The sequence below is a fragment of the Telopea speciosissima genome, chromosome 9 (assembly GCF_018873765.1).
Source record: "Telopea speciosissima isolate NSW1024214 ecotype Mountain lineage chromosome 9, Tspe_v1, whole genome shotgun sequence".
NCBI lineage: Eukaryota > Viridiplantae > Streptophyta > Magnoliopsida > Proteales > Proteaceae > Telopea > Telopea speciosissima.
In genome coordinates this window covers 61800034-61814984 of record NC_057924.1, presented here as the reverse complement: position 1 = coordinate 61814984, position 14951 = coordinate 61800034, and the positions used below count along the sequence as shown (strand labels likewise).

At 38.9% G+C, this 14951-nt stretch overlaps 1 protein-coding gene across 1 annotated transcript; it reads right to left on the bottom strand.

Moving 5' to 3' along the window:
- Positions 1-9525: 9525 nt before the first annotated feature.
- Positions 9526-10239, bottom strand: LOC122639234. The gene has a single exon (XM_043832055.1). It carries the CDS (start codon positions 10237-10239, stop codon positions 9526-9528), a length of 714 nt encoding a protein of 237 aa, XP_043687990.1.
- Between the last annotated feature and the right edge of the window lie 4712 nt (positions 10240-14951).

Below are 14951 nucleotides of genomic sequence, written 5' to 3'. Positions count from 1 at the left end.
TTGATCAAATTAATTGCTTGATATCTCTTTGCTTCTCTTTTCTTTATTAATTATATATATTTCTACCATCAAAAACAATTTCTTTGCCGCCATTCCACGGTCCTAAAAGTCGGTTAACCTTTTGGGATTGGTGTGTGGTTTGTGTGATTACACGTTCATAAAAAAAAAAAAAATACTTCTTCTTTGCAATTAAGGAGTCATTGGCTCAGTTATTTATTCTAGAAGATTAAAAATCAACGGTGGCACATAAAAGAGGCATCTGTAGTCGGGGAACGTTCCTACTACTTTCCCAATTGCAATTTCTTTTTTTTTTTTGGTAAAGGGATATCTTATTCAAAAGCAAGTGTTAGGCTCAGAGCCGAAGAAATACATGATTCCTTAAGCCAAGGAGTGGAGTTTGGCCACACTGTCTTACACTGCATAGATAGGGCCTTCCTAGCTAGAGAGTCTGCAACAGCGTTAACTTCTCTAGGGACATAAACAAACTCCCGATTGCAATTTCATTATTTCATTTTTGAATGAAGTGAAAATGTATCTCTCAGTGTTCTTTCCCCGCACCTTCTTCTCTTTCTCTCTTTTCTCTGTTTCTCTGTCTGACTCATCGCTATCTTGCTTTTTCTTCGTTACTGTTCTCCTTGTCATTTCTTTCTTCGTTACTGTTCTCCTAGTCATTTCTTTCTTCATTTACTCTCCTTTTCTTTCATTCCCCATTTCATTTTCTTGATCCCCACTTCCCTACCCACCACCACCCCAGGAATTTATTATTCAAGGAACCTTTATGACACAACCTAACGGGGATTTTCTTTGTCTCTGTAATCTTGTAATTTCTGTCAATTATTCCTTTAAAATCATGACATGTGCTACTTTTTAATTCATCGATCATAAGGGAATCCAACCTTAATCTAACCTCAACCCTAAAGTCCAGACACCTGTATGTGACGCTAGGGGATCGGAACACTCGTTTCTATCACTTTGTTGCCAAAATCAATAATAAAAATCATCATATTGAGTGCATTAAGAATTCTGAGGGAGGGCCAACTGGTCATTGATATCCATTCCATTGTTTCTACTTTCTCCAAATCATTTTCTAGATTTTTTTTTTCAGTTTTCCAATCGGCCTTGGCAAAATGACATATTTATCCCTAATATAAAAGATTTCATTAGAGAAGTCAAGGGTATAGACAAACTATATATATACTGTAACTATACAGTGATTCAGTCAAAGTAGTATCTTAATGTATAAGAGTTTCAAAAAGAAATTTTGATGAAACGAAAGACTTTTTTTTTTTAACTCGAACATTCTCTGGGACCCGGGCTGGCCCCTACGATAAAATAAAACCAGTGAAACAGAATACAAATGGGGGGGGGGACATAACCGCCTTACCCCTTTCCCCAAATCCCTAAATCAAATAAGGTGCTCACACGCTCATAAGCTCACACCCACCCCTTACAAAGTGTTCTAGCATCTAATTAGCAGCCTACCAATTGTGTCTTCGTGTGCAATTTGTCGTAGTTCTTGGGGCAACTGTGACTCCCCATGGAAAGTTAAGTCCCTTTTCCTTTCACAGGCTAATTTTGCTAAATAATCTGTAGCCCTGTTCCCCTCGCGGAAGGTGAAAGAGATGACCGGGTCCATTAAGCTTATCAAGCCCAGAACTTCCTGGAACCAGTACCAGCATTCCCAGCTGCAATGTGTTTTCTTTGCAATGTTCAACACTGTAGTCTTCGAATCCGAGTTCACCTGGAAATCCTTGTATCCTAAGCTTTCCCAAAGCTTCAGACCGTCTCTCAAAGCCCTTAGTTCTGCACAGGTGTCTGTACACTCTCCATAATACTTTGCAAAAGCTGCTACCACCACTCCCTCCCTATTCCTGATGACTCCTCCTCCTCCTCCAATACCCGGTTGCCCTTACACTCCCTGTCCACATTAAGCTTAATGGACGAAGGGGGGAGGGAATCCAATACACAGGGATTGGTATCTTATGTGCTTTTGGGCAGTAAACAATGCCAAAGAATTACAGCGTGAGGGCTTCCTTCAGGGAGGGGGTGTTACCTGGTGAAACGTTGAAAGGTGTCTCCGCTATCCAGCTTCTAACCGCCCTGACAATGCTACTGGCTTATCACCCTTTCACCCCATACCTGTGACTGTTCCGCTCTTTCCATAATTCCCAGACTATATACAAGGGCAGCGTGCCTAAAATCATCCCCAACAAGTTCTTTTCGCTGGCTATGTCGAGCCAAAAAAGAATGTGGCTTCGCACCACCTGCAGCGGAACCAGCTCCACATCGCACACCTGTGAGAAAAAACTCCAGACCTTCCGCGCTGTTCCACCTAAAACCAGCACGTGAGATGCAGTTTCGTATCTCGGTTGTCCACAACATTGACATTTCGAGGCCAACGGGATCCCCATGTTCATTATGGCCTCATCCGTAGGAACCCCTCCTCATAAAATCTGCCAAGCGATGTGTTCATTTTTCAAGTATTTTGCCTAAAAAAATGTGCTCCACAATGACTTACTAGAGATGACCTTCCACAAACCCTTTAAATGCAGTGCTCTTATCATGTCTTCAAGACGCCGTACCTCCAAACCTCCTTCCTCCATCGGCTCACTCACCTTGTTCCACCCCACCCAATGATGACGCTTTCCCCATTCTGACTGGCCCCATAAGAATCAGAGCAGATTCCATTGAATTTTCTTACCACCATTTTAGGGATGTCTAGAGATGACATAATATGGATTGGCATGGATGCCAAAACGTGCTGCAATAGAGTAACCCTTCCTCAGGCTGATAAAAATTTTCCCTTCCAACCTGCGACCTTCTATCGCAATCTTGCAAGCATACCCTCAAAGAAACTCACTCGAAGGCGCCCCCGTAAAAAGCGAGGCACCTAGGTACAGAATTGGCAATCTCTTCCTAGGGAACCTTGTAATCATCTCTTCCATGCGACACTTGTGCTCTGACGCCTTCTCACTCATCATAAAACAACTCTTGGATTTATTTACAAGCTGTCCTGAACACCCTTCGTACTTGTTAATAAAGCCACAAATCTGCTTAAGAGAGGATTTCAGCCCCCCGAAAAATATTATCGTGTCGTCTGCGAACAGACTGTGCGAGGTACCTGGGCATCCTCGGGGTAGACGAAAATACTCAGCTTTTCCCTCCATGAACATCGCCCAAATACCACGGCTTAACACCTCCTCTGCAATGATGAATAAAGCCAGCAACAGCGGATCACCCTGCCGCACCCCTCTGAAAGATTTAAAAAATCCGGAGGGGCCTCCATCTAAGACCACCGAGAACCAGCAATTTTTTCTGGCAAGAATTTCTATTATTTCAGTGTAGACCATTACAGAAAATTCGAGTCGATCTTCCTCCACAGAACCTTCATAGAATTGGCTAGTTTCAATAGCTACAATATTCCACATCAAATGGAAATATTGTAGGAAATAAACATGACAATTCTCTTGGCAAAGCTCTTAACTGAATTGTTGAAAGTGCTCTATCTCTCTCTCCTCTGTTAGCGAGTCTTGTCTATGTATTGTCCCCCTAGCTCTATTTCTCACACAGCCAAAGGCTGAACTCTGATATTTGCTGGAACATATTTCTTTGTGTTTTTATTTTTAGAATGAAAATCTCATTAAAAAGGTTTGTATCAAATCCCTCCCTCACTCTCATAGTCTCATATGTGAATTGTGAAGCACATAACTCCATCAATAAATGTGTTAGAGATTATAAATTTGATTGTGGTTTTAATTATTTGAATCGAATACTGTGAGATACCATACTAACATGTGACCCATGAGACATCCTCGTATATATATATTGACAAATTTCAAATACCCTTCTCCATTGCTTCTCTTCATAGTCTTTTTAGCTTCCAACAGCTTAAGCATTATTAGACTAATTCTATTTTAAAGAAACCCTTAAAAGAAGTTGGAATCAGACTGTTATCCCTTGAGTAACATTTATCCTTTGAGCTACCACCCTTCCACTTGGCACCGTCGGATCACTAAGTCCGACTTTTGTCCCTGTTCAATGGGTGGGTCTTGCAGTCACGCTCCCTTCTGCCTTTGCACTCGAGGGCCTACCCTTAAACAAATTCCTTACATGGACCCACACTATGATTGTCTAAAACCCCATTCCCCTTTGAAGTATACATTGATCCATCTTGTCAAAAAAAGTGTAGGGTGTCGATTAGTTATCTCTTTGCTCAATGCATAATGTCAGCAATCTCGACTCTGATGGGGAGATTAGTATAATCAATTTTAGTTTTTGTTTGATCTATAGCCTTAAGAACAAGTAATTGATCTCCTTATATTTAAAAACAAAAATAAAAATTTTTAACCCATGAGAGCTAAGGTCAAGCCTTAATTTTTGTAGTCTTTCAATTTTGACTACATCTTGTCTTAGATATTAATTTACTAAAGATTCTACTATTAATTTTTAAGGTCATTTGGTTGAACGAAAATCTATTGATTAGAAGAGTCATTACAAGCAGTAGCATCTGCAAACTAGAGTTGCAGAAGCCACGGAGAGGTAAGTGACCAAACTATCGGAGACTTAACCGATAGGGCTGACCTGGCCAAAGAGTCCGCCACAGAATTGGAGGATCTTGGAACATAAGAAAAACAGCAAGAAACAAAAGACTGTTGCAGATGAAAAATATCTTGATAGATGCTATAAATCTCGATCTCCAGAGGTGACTTAGAGCATAATTGGTTAACCAGATTATAACAATCCAATTCAACCAATACCTGATTGAAACCATTCGTAGCAGCGTGGAGCAGATTAGATCTGATAGCATACGCCTCCCCAATCATGGTTGACTCGCATTGTAGGCCATAGGAATAAGCTGAAACCGGAAGGCCAAGATGATTTCAAAAAATAATACCATTACCTCCACGTTTTGACTCTTTATTCCAAGCCGCATCACAGTTTATTTTGACAACATGAGGAGGAGGAGGAGTCCATTGAGTTCTGATCATTCTCTGTGGATTTGAAGGGCTGTCCATGATAGGAGGGGGGTCTTTAAACCACTTTCTGTAGTTGCCCAGAATTCTTGATAAGCCCTTTCAGCAACTTTAATAACTTCTTCTGGAGACCATTGGTGTTTCTTAAAGATGAGATCATTACGGGCTCTCCATAAATACCAAAAAATAAAAGATGCCAGGGAAAATCGATCTTGAGCTTGCTTTTTATCAGATTGGAATATGGGATCCCAACAAGTAAACCAATCACTTAAAGTAGGGGATTCAACTTGAGGATTTAAATGAGCAAGAGGAGAGCCAAACCACACTGCCCTAGAAAAGGGACAAGAAAGAAAGATATGATCCACCGATTCTTTCTGATGACCACATCTATGACATGAAGGATCTAAAGGAATATTTCTGTCCACTAGACCTTCACCTGATGCAATACCATCAGCACAACTTTTCCACAAAAACATCTTAATCTTAGGTAAGGTATGAGCATTCTAGATCCTTTTCCAATAGGACTCTTTCATCAAAGGATAAGCTTTATGAGATGATGAAGAGGAGGGCTTGTTATGAGAGAGCATATCCTTGATGTTATTGAGAAGATGGTACATAGAGCGAACAGAAAAAATACCTGCTTTAGAACCTCCCCAAACCAACTTATCCGCTTGTGGATAGAGACTAAGCTGGATTTTAAGAATTTCTTGTTTATCGACAGGTAGGAAGAAAGCATCAAGAAGATCAAATCGCCAATTCCTTGTTCTTTGATCAATCAGCTTCGAGACTTTCTCCAACTGGCAATCGACTAGTTTAATAGAAAGGATTTAAAAATTTTTGGAAGTAGGAATCCAATTATCGTTCTAGATAGAAATGTCCTCTCCATTTCCTACTATCCAAAGAAGGCCAAGAGAAAGGCAATTGCGACCCTCTATGATGCTACGCCATCCCCAAGATGGTTGATGTCCCAACTTAGCCTGCAGAAAATCACCATTTGGAAAATAAATACTCTTGATCAATCTTGCCCATGGAGAATCTGGAGAAGACCAAAGCCGCCAAGCAGTTTTAGCAAGCAAAGCTTGATTATGAAGGTGTGGATCCCTGAAACTAAGGCCGCCCTTTTGTTTAGATTTACAGAGCCTATCCCAAGAAACCCAGTGTAATTTGCGATTATCTGAAGAATCCTTCCAAAATAAATTCGAAGATGCTTTTTTAATGTCATCGAGGATAGACTTTGGAACTTTGAAGTGAGACCCTGCAAAGTTTGACATTGGAAGAACTGAAGATTTAATTAGCACTTCTTTACCGGCCGTAGAGAGAAGAAATATTTTTCAACCTTGTAATTTGGAAAGGGTACGATCGTTGATGTTCTGAAAAAGAATTTTCTTAGAAACACCAAATTCAGTAGGTAAACCCAAATATTTAGAAGGCCCATCCCCATATGGAATTTTCAGGACTCTAGAAAACCATATTTTGAATTTGTTGTAGGAATTAGGGCTGAAGGTGATGCAAGATTTTTTCAAATTGATTTCCTGGCCAGAGGCATTACAATAGAGCTCAAGGCAAGATTTTCAGGCTAAGATTTCTTTAATTTGGGCACTGCCAAACAAAGACAATCATCTGCAAATAAAATATGAGAAATTTGATCTCCTCGATTTTTAACTCTTATTCCTTGAATATCTCCTCTAGTAACAGCCTTATTGATTATGGAGGAAAGAGCTTGAGCACATATGATAAAAATGGCCGGTGAGACAGGGTCACCTTGTCTAATACCACGAGAAGGAGAAATGTGGCCACATTCCAAGCCATTAATCAAGAGGCTATAGGAGACCGATTTAATATAGGACATGACAAGGTTAATCCATGTAGCAGAGAAACCCAGACTGAGAAGCATATTTTCAATAAAAAACCAATTCACTCGGTCATATGCTTTTCGTATATCAAGCTTAATGGCCATAAGTTGAGAATGGTACTTTCTTTTTTGATTTTTAATATAATGAAATAATTCATGGGCTATAAGGATATTGTCAGAAATATACCTGCCAGGAATAAAAGCTGATTGAGAATGATCAATCACCGAATCCAAAACTTTTTTGAGGCGCAAAGCAATCAACTTGGTGATGATCTTAACCATCACCGAACAGAGACTGATAGGGCGGTATTGGTCTGGAGAATTAGCATCCTTGGATTTAGGTATAAGACATATGAGAGTTCTATTCAAAGCCGTAGAAAGATTGTCATTGATAAAGAAGTCCTCCACAAATGCAAAAATATCCTCTTTGAGAAAATCCCAGTATTTTTGAAAGAATTTTGGAGGAAAACCATCAATACCTGACGATTTTAGAGGAGCCATAGAGAATAAAGTAGATTTCACCACCTCAAGATCAGGGATTTTGCCAAGAGCTGAATTCATCTCTTTCGAGATCAGCGGTTGGATTCCTTGGTTAACCTCCAAAATAGCCGCTTCATTAGTTGATTCTTTTTTGAAAAGATCCTTGAAGTGGTTGCAAAGAAGATTTTGAACCTTGCCATCAGATTGTATCCAAAACCCATATGGATATTTTAATTGAAGAATTTTATTATGATGTCGCCTCTTGAGAGTCACCACATGAAAAAACTTTGAATTACGATCTCCTTCTCTTAGCCAATCAATTCTGGATTTTTGTTTCCAGAATATTTCATCCTTTTGAAACTCCTGCTCAAGGGCCGAAATGATCTCAGCTTCTCTATCTTGAGAGACTTTATCAAATTGGTTGAGATTGAAGATCTACCAAAGCATCCTTCAATTTCTGAATTTTGACATGGATATTTCCAAAACAATCACGATTCCATATTTTCCATATTTTAAAGATAATCTTAGAGTTGTCGAGCTTCTTATAGATCTTTTGAGCAGGAGAACCAGAGGGAGAGAAGCTCCATCCTTGTTTTGCCATTGCCACAGTCTGGGTGAGTGAACCATATATCCTCAAACCTGAAAGGTCGAGCCTATTTAGGTTTAATGCCGAAAGTATCAACAATGATAGGAGCATGGTCCGAACTAATGGCAGCTTTAACCAGTACAACATAATCAGGGAAGTCCTGCAACCAAGTCGGATTAGCAAAATCTCTATCCAATCTAATCCGAATATTTTCCGAGCCCAACCTTTTGTTATTCCAAGTGTAGAGATTCCCATTATATCCCAAGTCAATTAAGTAGTCATCAATAAAACTTTGAAAACCATCACAGTCTTTGTTATGAGACTGACTACCACCAGACTTCTCCATCCAGGAAAGATAAGAATTGAAATCACCTACCATGATCCAACTATCATGCCTTTGTGAACCAAAAGATGAAGAAATGCAATCCCAAACACCTTGCCTGAGGTGTTTCTTAGATTCCCCGTAGACACAAGTAAGGAAGAAAGAGGGATACTCCTGGAGAGAGACTTTAGCATCAATAAAATTATTTGTAGAAATGATTATATCAATCTGGACATCATTCCACCAAAGTAAAGCAAGGTCGCCAACAGTATTGATAGGGTCAACAACAAAATAGCTATGAGGAGGAAGCTTCCTTCTAAAATTCTCAAAACTTTGTCTATTCTTTTTTGTCTCCATCAGGAACAGAAAATGAGGTCTTTCAGACTTGAGGAGATTCTTCAGAGTTTGAATTATCAAGGGGCTCCCCAAACCTTGACAATTCTAGCTTAAAATTTTCATGATGACCCATGGGGCTGATTTCCCCTAGCCACCACTGGGCCATATGATAAAAAATGCTGAGAATCTGTATTTTCATCCTTGATCATCGAATTAATCTCACCATTATTGCCTGTTTCCTTATCAAACTCCCTACGAGGTCTCTTAGGAGAGGGTGACATCTGAACCGAGGATTGATCAGAATTAGAGTGGTGATGGATTGGTTGTGAAAGATTTATTGGATTTGGGTTAGTGGGTGGAGGTTCATTAAGGTTAAGTGGAGTGGGTATAAGTGGTTGAGGTAAAGTTGGTATATGGGTATTAGGATTTATGGAGGAAGGAGAGCAGTTAATGATAGGTTGTTGGACAAGGACACGTTGGAGAGATAAGGGAGAAGATTCAAGATTGTTTGAGAAATTTTAGGGTGTTGAAGAAGATGAAAGGCTGAGATTGATTGAGGTTGTGAGGTGGAGATTGGCATATCATTAAAGTGCATGGAAATAGGGGAATCTTGCATGGAAATAGGGGAATTTGAGATATTGGGAACCAAAGGCCGTTGTGGATGAGTGATAGGCAAGTTCGAGGTAACATGTGGAGACAGAAGAGTGATTAATGATAGGTGTAGAATGTGTACCTTGAGAAACACGATTAGCATCTTGGGAGATGAAAGGGTAGTATGATAACATGCCGGTTGGAGTATTGACGGGAGTAGCGGAGCTCGTCGCCGGAGTGTAATGAGAAACCGGGAAACTTTGATTGGTGTTGCCAAAGTTAGCAGCATCAGTCCCTTAGAAAATCTTAGTAGGGGCGTTTTCACATACCCGGGCATTTGAAATTATTCCCCTGATATCAGAGTTATAATGGCGTCGAATAAACTCTAGACAAGGTGCCACCGCTGCACATTGCTTCGGTGATGAAGTTCTTCATCATATAATTTAGTACAACGTTGTTCTTCATGACCAATGATACCACAGTAGAAACAAAACAATGGAAGCTTTGCATATTTGATGAATAACATATGAGATGATCCATCCCTTCTTTGCAACCTATAATGTTGCTTGATCGGGTTTGTAATATCTAAAAGAACTCGTAGCCTTATGTAGTGCAATCTGCCTCCACCTTTAAAAGAGCGAATAATCATCGCTGATGATGGCGAACCAAACCTGGTTGCTATTTTTGCAGCAAAATCCAGATTTAAAAGTTCTTCTGGGACTGCATGCAATTGTATCCAAAAAAGATAATGAGTAAAACTCCAATCCTTGCTGGAGCCCCAGTTCTCCAGGATGATGAGATTATTTGAGACTGACCAGGGGCCTTCATTGATGACATTTTGCAAATCTAGGCCATGTTGCAAATGGAACAGATAAAGATCTTTATCATACAAGGCGACAGTAATTGGGAATCTCGTATTCCAGGCTTTAAGAAGTGCTTCATCGATAGCTTGACGCCTGTATGGTTTACCTGCAATGATGAAACCAACTAAAGTGAGGTCCCATGTGTGAGAACTATTGCCTTCTGAGTTCTCATCAACTAGGAAGACATCTTCATCAGTATCACTTTCTTCAAAAGTTTCCATAGAAGGGTGGTTCATGATATTATTAGGAGAGGGTGTATGGTGGTGTAAGGGCTGCGGGAATGCAGATCTTTGAGGAGGGGGTGGAGCTGGTAGTGTAGGGCGTGGTTGGTGCATAACTACTAAAAAAGTATCAAGGAGTAAAGAGGGGGAGACTAGAATCGAAGAAATCAAGGAGAAAACAAGGAAGAGAAGAAGGGAGCAAAGGAGTCCCACCAATATAGTGGAAGAAGAAGCACGCCAAAGAGCGGAACGAATTAGCTTCAGTGTAGATGATAATATAAACAGCTTGATGGAATAAAATATATGAAGTAATTTATAAGGTCATTTGGGAATGCTAACTTAAGAGCATGCCTCAAGTGGGTTGATACTAGATACTTTGTTTTCATGTGTTGAGAATGGAGATCACAAATAAACAAAAGATATTGTTTGGTAGTTGAGAGGATCATTTCCATGATTTGAGAAAAGAAATGATGGTGTGTCTAGCAACACCACAACACCCACAAGAAAAAAAACAAGATGAAAGAGTTCTTCAAACGGCTTTTGAGTTTTCAATAAAAAAAATAAAATTTTGATTCATTTGCATTACCAAATTAATGTTTTTCTCCCTAAGGCTTTGCTTGATTTGGATGCAAAAATGCTGAAAAGTATTATAAAATATATCTTTTAGATATTAAATAGATGAAAAGTGAATAAAATTTCTACAATTTCAGAGTTTTCTAGTGAAATATATGTCAAATATAGTTGCTTTGTTCAATATGTTTTTGAATTTGTTGCACAACTAGCTCATGAGCCCATGATCAGAACAGGCCTACTTATGGAAGAATTAATTTGTTGTAAATTCATGTATTAATATCCTACAAAGTTAATTGATTTTTTCATTGGGTTTACTTATTATTGTTTTGAGAGAGAGATAGAGAGAGAGAGAGAGAGGCCAACCCCATTTAGTAGGGATAAAGAAAGACTAGTTGGGAATCCCAGAGACTCTGGGATTCAGTTTTGCATATTGTGTAGGCCCATGATTCATTTCTGGGTTTTAAGTCAGGACTCAGTCCGGTTAAGGATGCTTTCCTTAACTGCTATAAATATCTCCAATGTGGCTTCCTAGTTAACACTCAAATTTTGTGAAGATTTCCACCTCACCACTTATGTGGAAGGTTCCAGTCCAAGCACTTCTTCCCAAGTTCAAACTATAAATCTGAAATCTGAGAGGAAGTGTTTGAGAAACTAAGGTTGCCAATTTTTGTGATGACTTCCACCTCACCACTTATCTGGTAGGAAATGTATTTTCCAAATGTATTGTATGAACCTCTATTGCCCTATCTGTGAAAATTGTGTTGAGGACATTTAACACATTTCCTTATCATTTGGTCTTAGAACTGCTTTAGTGAGTAATTTATGGAGAAAGGTGAGATTGGTGGTTGGAACCACCTGATGGTTCTTTCTTTTCAAGGTTTTAAAAGGCCTCATGAGGGAGTGATGACTCCAATCCTTATCAGAACCACAATCTTCCCTTCACTCATCGATGTGGGACTATCTTAATCGCTCTGGGGTTAGCTTTGGCTTGTTTTTCCCCGCAATAGAGGTCCCCTAGTGAAAGGAAGAGCTAAAGTATTCATTAAAAAAAAGTAAAGATCGAAATCATAGATTTTTTTGACAAAAGTCAAGCTACACTTACAGTGAAACTTAAGAGTGGCAAGTCACAAACGAATTCTTGAACAAATTAATTTTCAGACAGAGAAAATTATATATTGATGATCTACAACAAATTACATGGTAAAACTTGATCCTTTGCTTTTTCTCTCTTGCATAATCTGCTCCTAAAAAGTGGCTGATTCTTTGCTTTTGCTTGCTCTCTTGTCAATTCCTTGGCCCCAAAAAGGGAGCAACTGCAAGGGACCATGGACGTGAAGTCGATTATTACGAAATTATTCTGTAACATTCATCAGAGGCCCGCATTCTAACCATAACTAAACTATACCAGACAACAGAACAACTCCATCAGGAAAAGTACCTATGAATACGTACGGAACAGTAATACAAACAATTTAGACACCTCAATACCTCTAAAGAAACATTTTATACAACACAACACAGAGAGAATACTCGGATTGAGAAGAGAGTGAAGAAAGGAGCTTAAAAATCCAGAACTGACTCTCTAAGAGGCCAATTTCTGAGTACTTCTCTCAGAATAAAATAGATGGCACCCAAGAGGAAATGCAAATGGAAAGCAAATAATAACAACAACATTTAACATGAGGCAGATCGAGTAGCATACACCACTGTAACCAGCATTTCGCATACATGATCATGCAACATGGTACATTCCCACACTGCAGATTGATTGGGGTGCCCTCTCAAATGGCCATGGCTAAGAAGTTTCAGCAATTCCATAATCCAACAATGTGCAATCACATTAGGAGAGGAGGAAGAACAAACAACCTGAATACCCAAATCCAATACATTTTGCAAACCAAAATCCAAAGCTAATTAATGAAAAATAAATAATGTCAGGAAACACCCCAAAAAAAAAAAAAAAGAGAATTGAATTTAAATATGTAATCCACCAAGAACAGCTTCCTCAACCATAACTTGACACCTATCAAGAAATTTGTGAAGACTAGTGCTTTATTCTTTATTCTTTATTAAAAAGAAAAAAAAAAAAAAAGACTTGTGCTTTATTCATTTGAGTTAAACATCTTCCCACTCTAGGAAGATCATTTCGGGTCTTAGACCCTTATCTAGGTGGCGACTCCCAAGTTATATCCACGCTATATCCGAAAGGCGGAACTCCAAAAACACGAAATTCACCATTTGTACGTTTGAGATTCCACCGTACCCTCCAAAGAGAACGTGAGGGTTAGGGCACAAAAGCATGGCTTGAAATCTGAATTTGTTAATCTAGGCATCAACTTGGGCTCAGAACGCATTCTTTGTTAAAGAACAATATTATCAAAATTACAAGAATGGGAGTGAAAATAAGGGGAGAGAAAAGTTCAAATTGAAATCCCATAACCCTGATTTTAGAGATAATGGATATTAAAAAATAATCACTCAACAACACCTTCATAGCCCATCCCAAGGGGTATCATACAATATCATCAGGTCAGCAAAGTGAAAAAAGTAGAAAGAGATGAATCCAAAGCTAGATTGTAATCAGAGAAGAAAATACCCAAAAATCACATCATTCCACATCATGATATTACTGTCTGTCTTAAGGAGGCCAGGAGGTCCACGGATCCCCACAAGTGGATAATATATATTGTTGCAACCAACCTCTAACTCATTCCTCTGCATGTACAGTTAGGAATATCAAACTTAAAAACCTCAATCCCAATCCTGGCCTAAAATTCCAAATTAAAAAAAAACATAAATCAAGGGATTGATTGCATAGAAAAGCAAACCGGCCTGGATGCTGATCGAAGTCTCCATCATCCACGGCAACATTATCGGAGTACTCCTCTGAATTTGGATTGGGTTCCCATCAGTCTAATCAAGAAATCTACTATTTAAAGCCCCATGTGGACTCCGCCAAAGTGGGATCCATCACTGCAAAACCATTTAGTTCCGGCAAACATAACTTCAAACGATCTGGTATTTGTATTTTTTTTCAATGATATACACTCCTTAACATTCCATGTAAACTTAATTAGGTCGCAGTTCATAACTGATTTGAATCTCAGTTAGCTTCTTGCAAGCCATAATGTGTAGCTCCTGTAAAATTTTTGACAGAACTACTAGTCTTTCCAAGGAGTCGCAACCACTAATACGCATATAATTTAAGAATTCCAATCCGTCAATACCATGAATACTTCATAACTCCTTAAACCAGACGAGGATGAAGAAGAAGAAGAAGAGGCCTGATCATGAGCTGCTGCCATTTGATCAAATTAATTGCTTGATATCTCTCCGCTTCTCTTGAAATGTGAATGTTTGTTATGATACAGTTCAATATATATTTCTATCATAAAATACAACTTCTTAGCAAGGAGTGGTTGGCTCATTTATATATATTCCAGCAAATAAAAAATCAACGGTGGCAATTAAAAAAAAGGCATCTGTGGTCGGGCAACGCTCCTACTACTTTATATTTCTGATTACAATTTCATTATTTTCATTTTTGGATAAAGAAGTGAAAATGTGTCTCTCTTTCTCTCTGATTCGTTGGTTTGCTATCCTGCTCTTCTTCGTTACTGTTCTCTTTGGCTCGATAATCAAATTGTAGCGTCACAATAGCATAGGAGAGCTTTGTAATCAATCACAAACTTAAAGACACACTTATGGCAACCACATATTTTAAAATTGTAAGAAAAGACGGTGGGGCTGAGTGGTGCGATGTCATTTTCTTTAAGACTATAGACGCCTCCCTATAATACAATACTATATTAATACAAATTGATCTCAAAAATGAAACAGCCTCGTAGACCCATATAGTAGACATTATACTCACTTTACATGGCCTCGTTGTGACATTAGATTTTAATAGATTAGATGATTCCTTGAGTACATTCTAAGATTTGGAAGAAGGATTTGGATCTTTAATCAACGATGATGGAATAAGAGTTGTGTGAATAGCCGAAAGTTTCATTATAGATGAAAATAAGATATCATAGGCTTAGGAAAGGGACGTCTTGGACAAAGAGGGTTGAGAAGAGGAGAGAGAAAAAAGGGGAAGGAGACACCAATAGAGATACACCACATAAACAATAGTTGCTCGTGTAGTAATAAGG

Coding starts and splice junctions, on each gene's coding strand:
- LOC122639234 (XM_043832055.1), bottom strand. CDS start 10,239: ATGAACCACCCTTCTATGGAAACTTTTGAAGAAAGTGATACTGATGAA.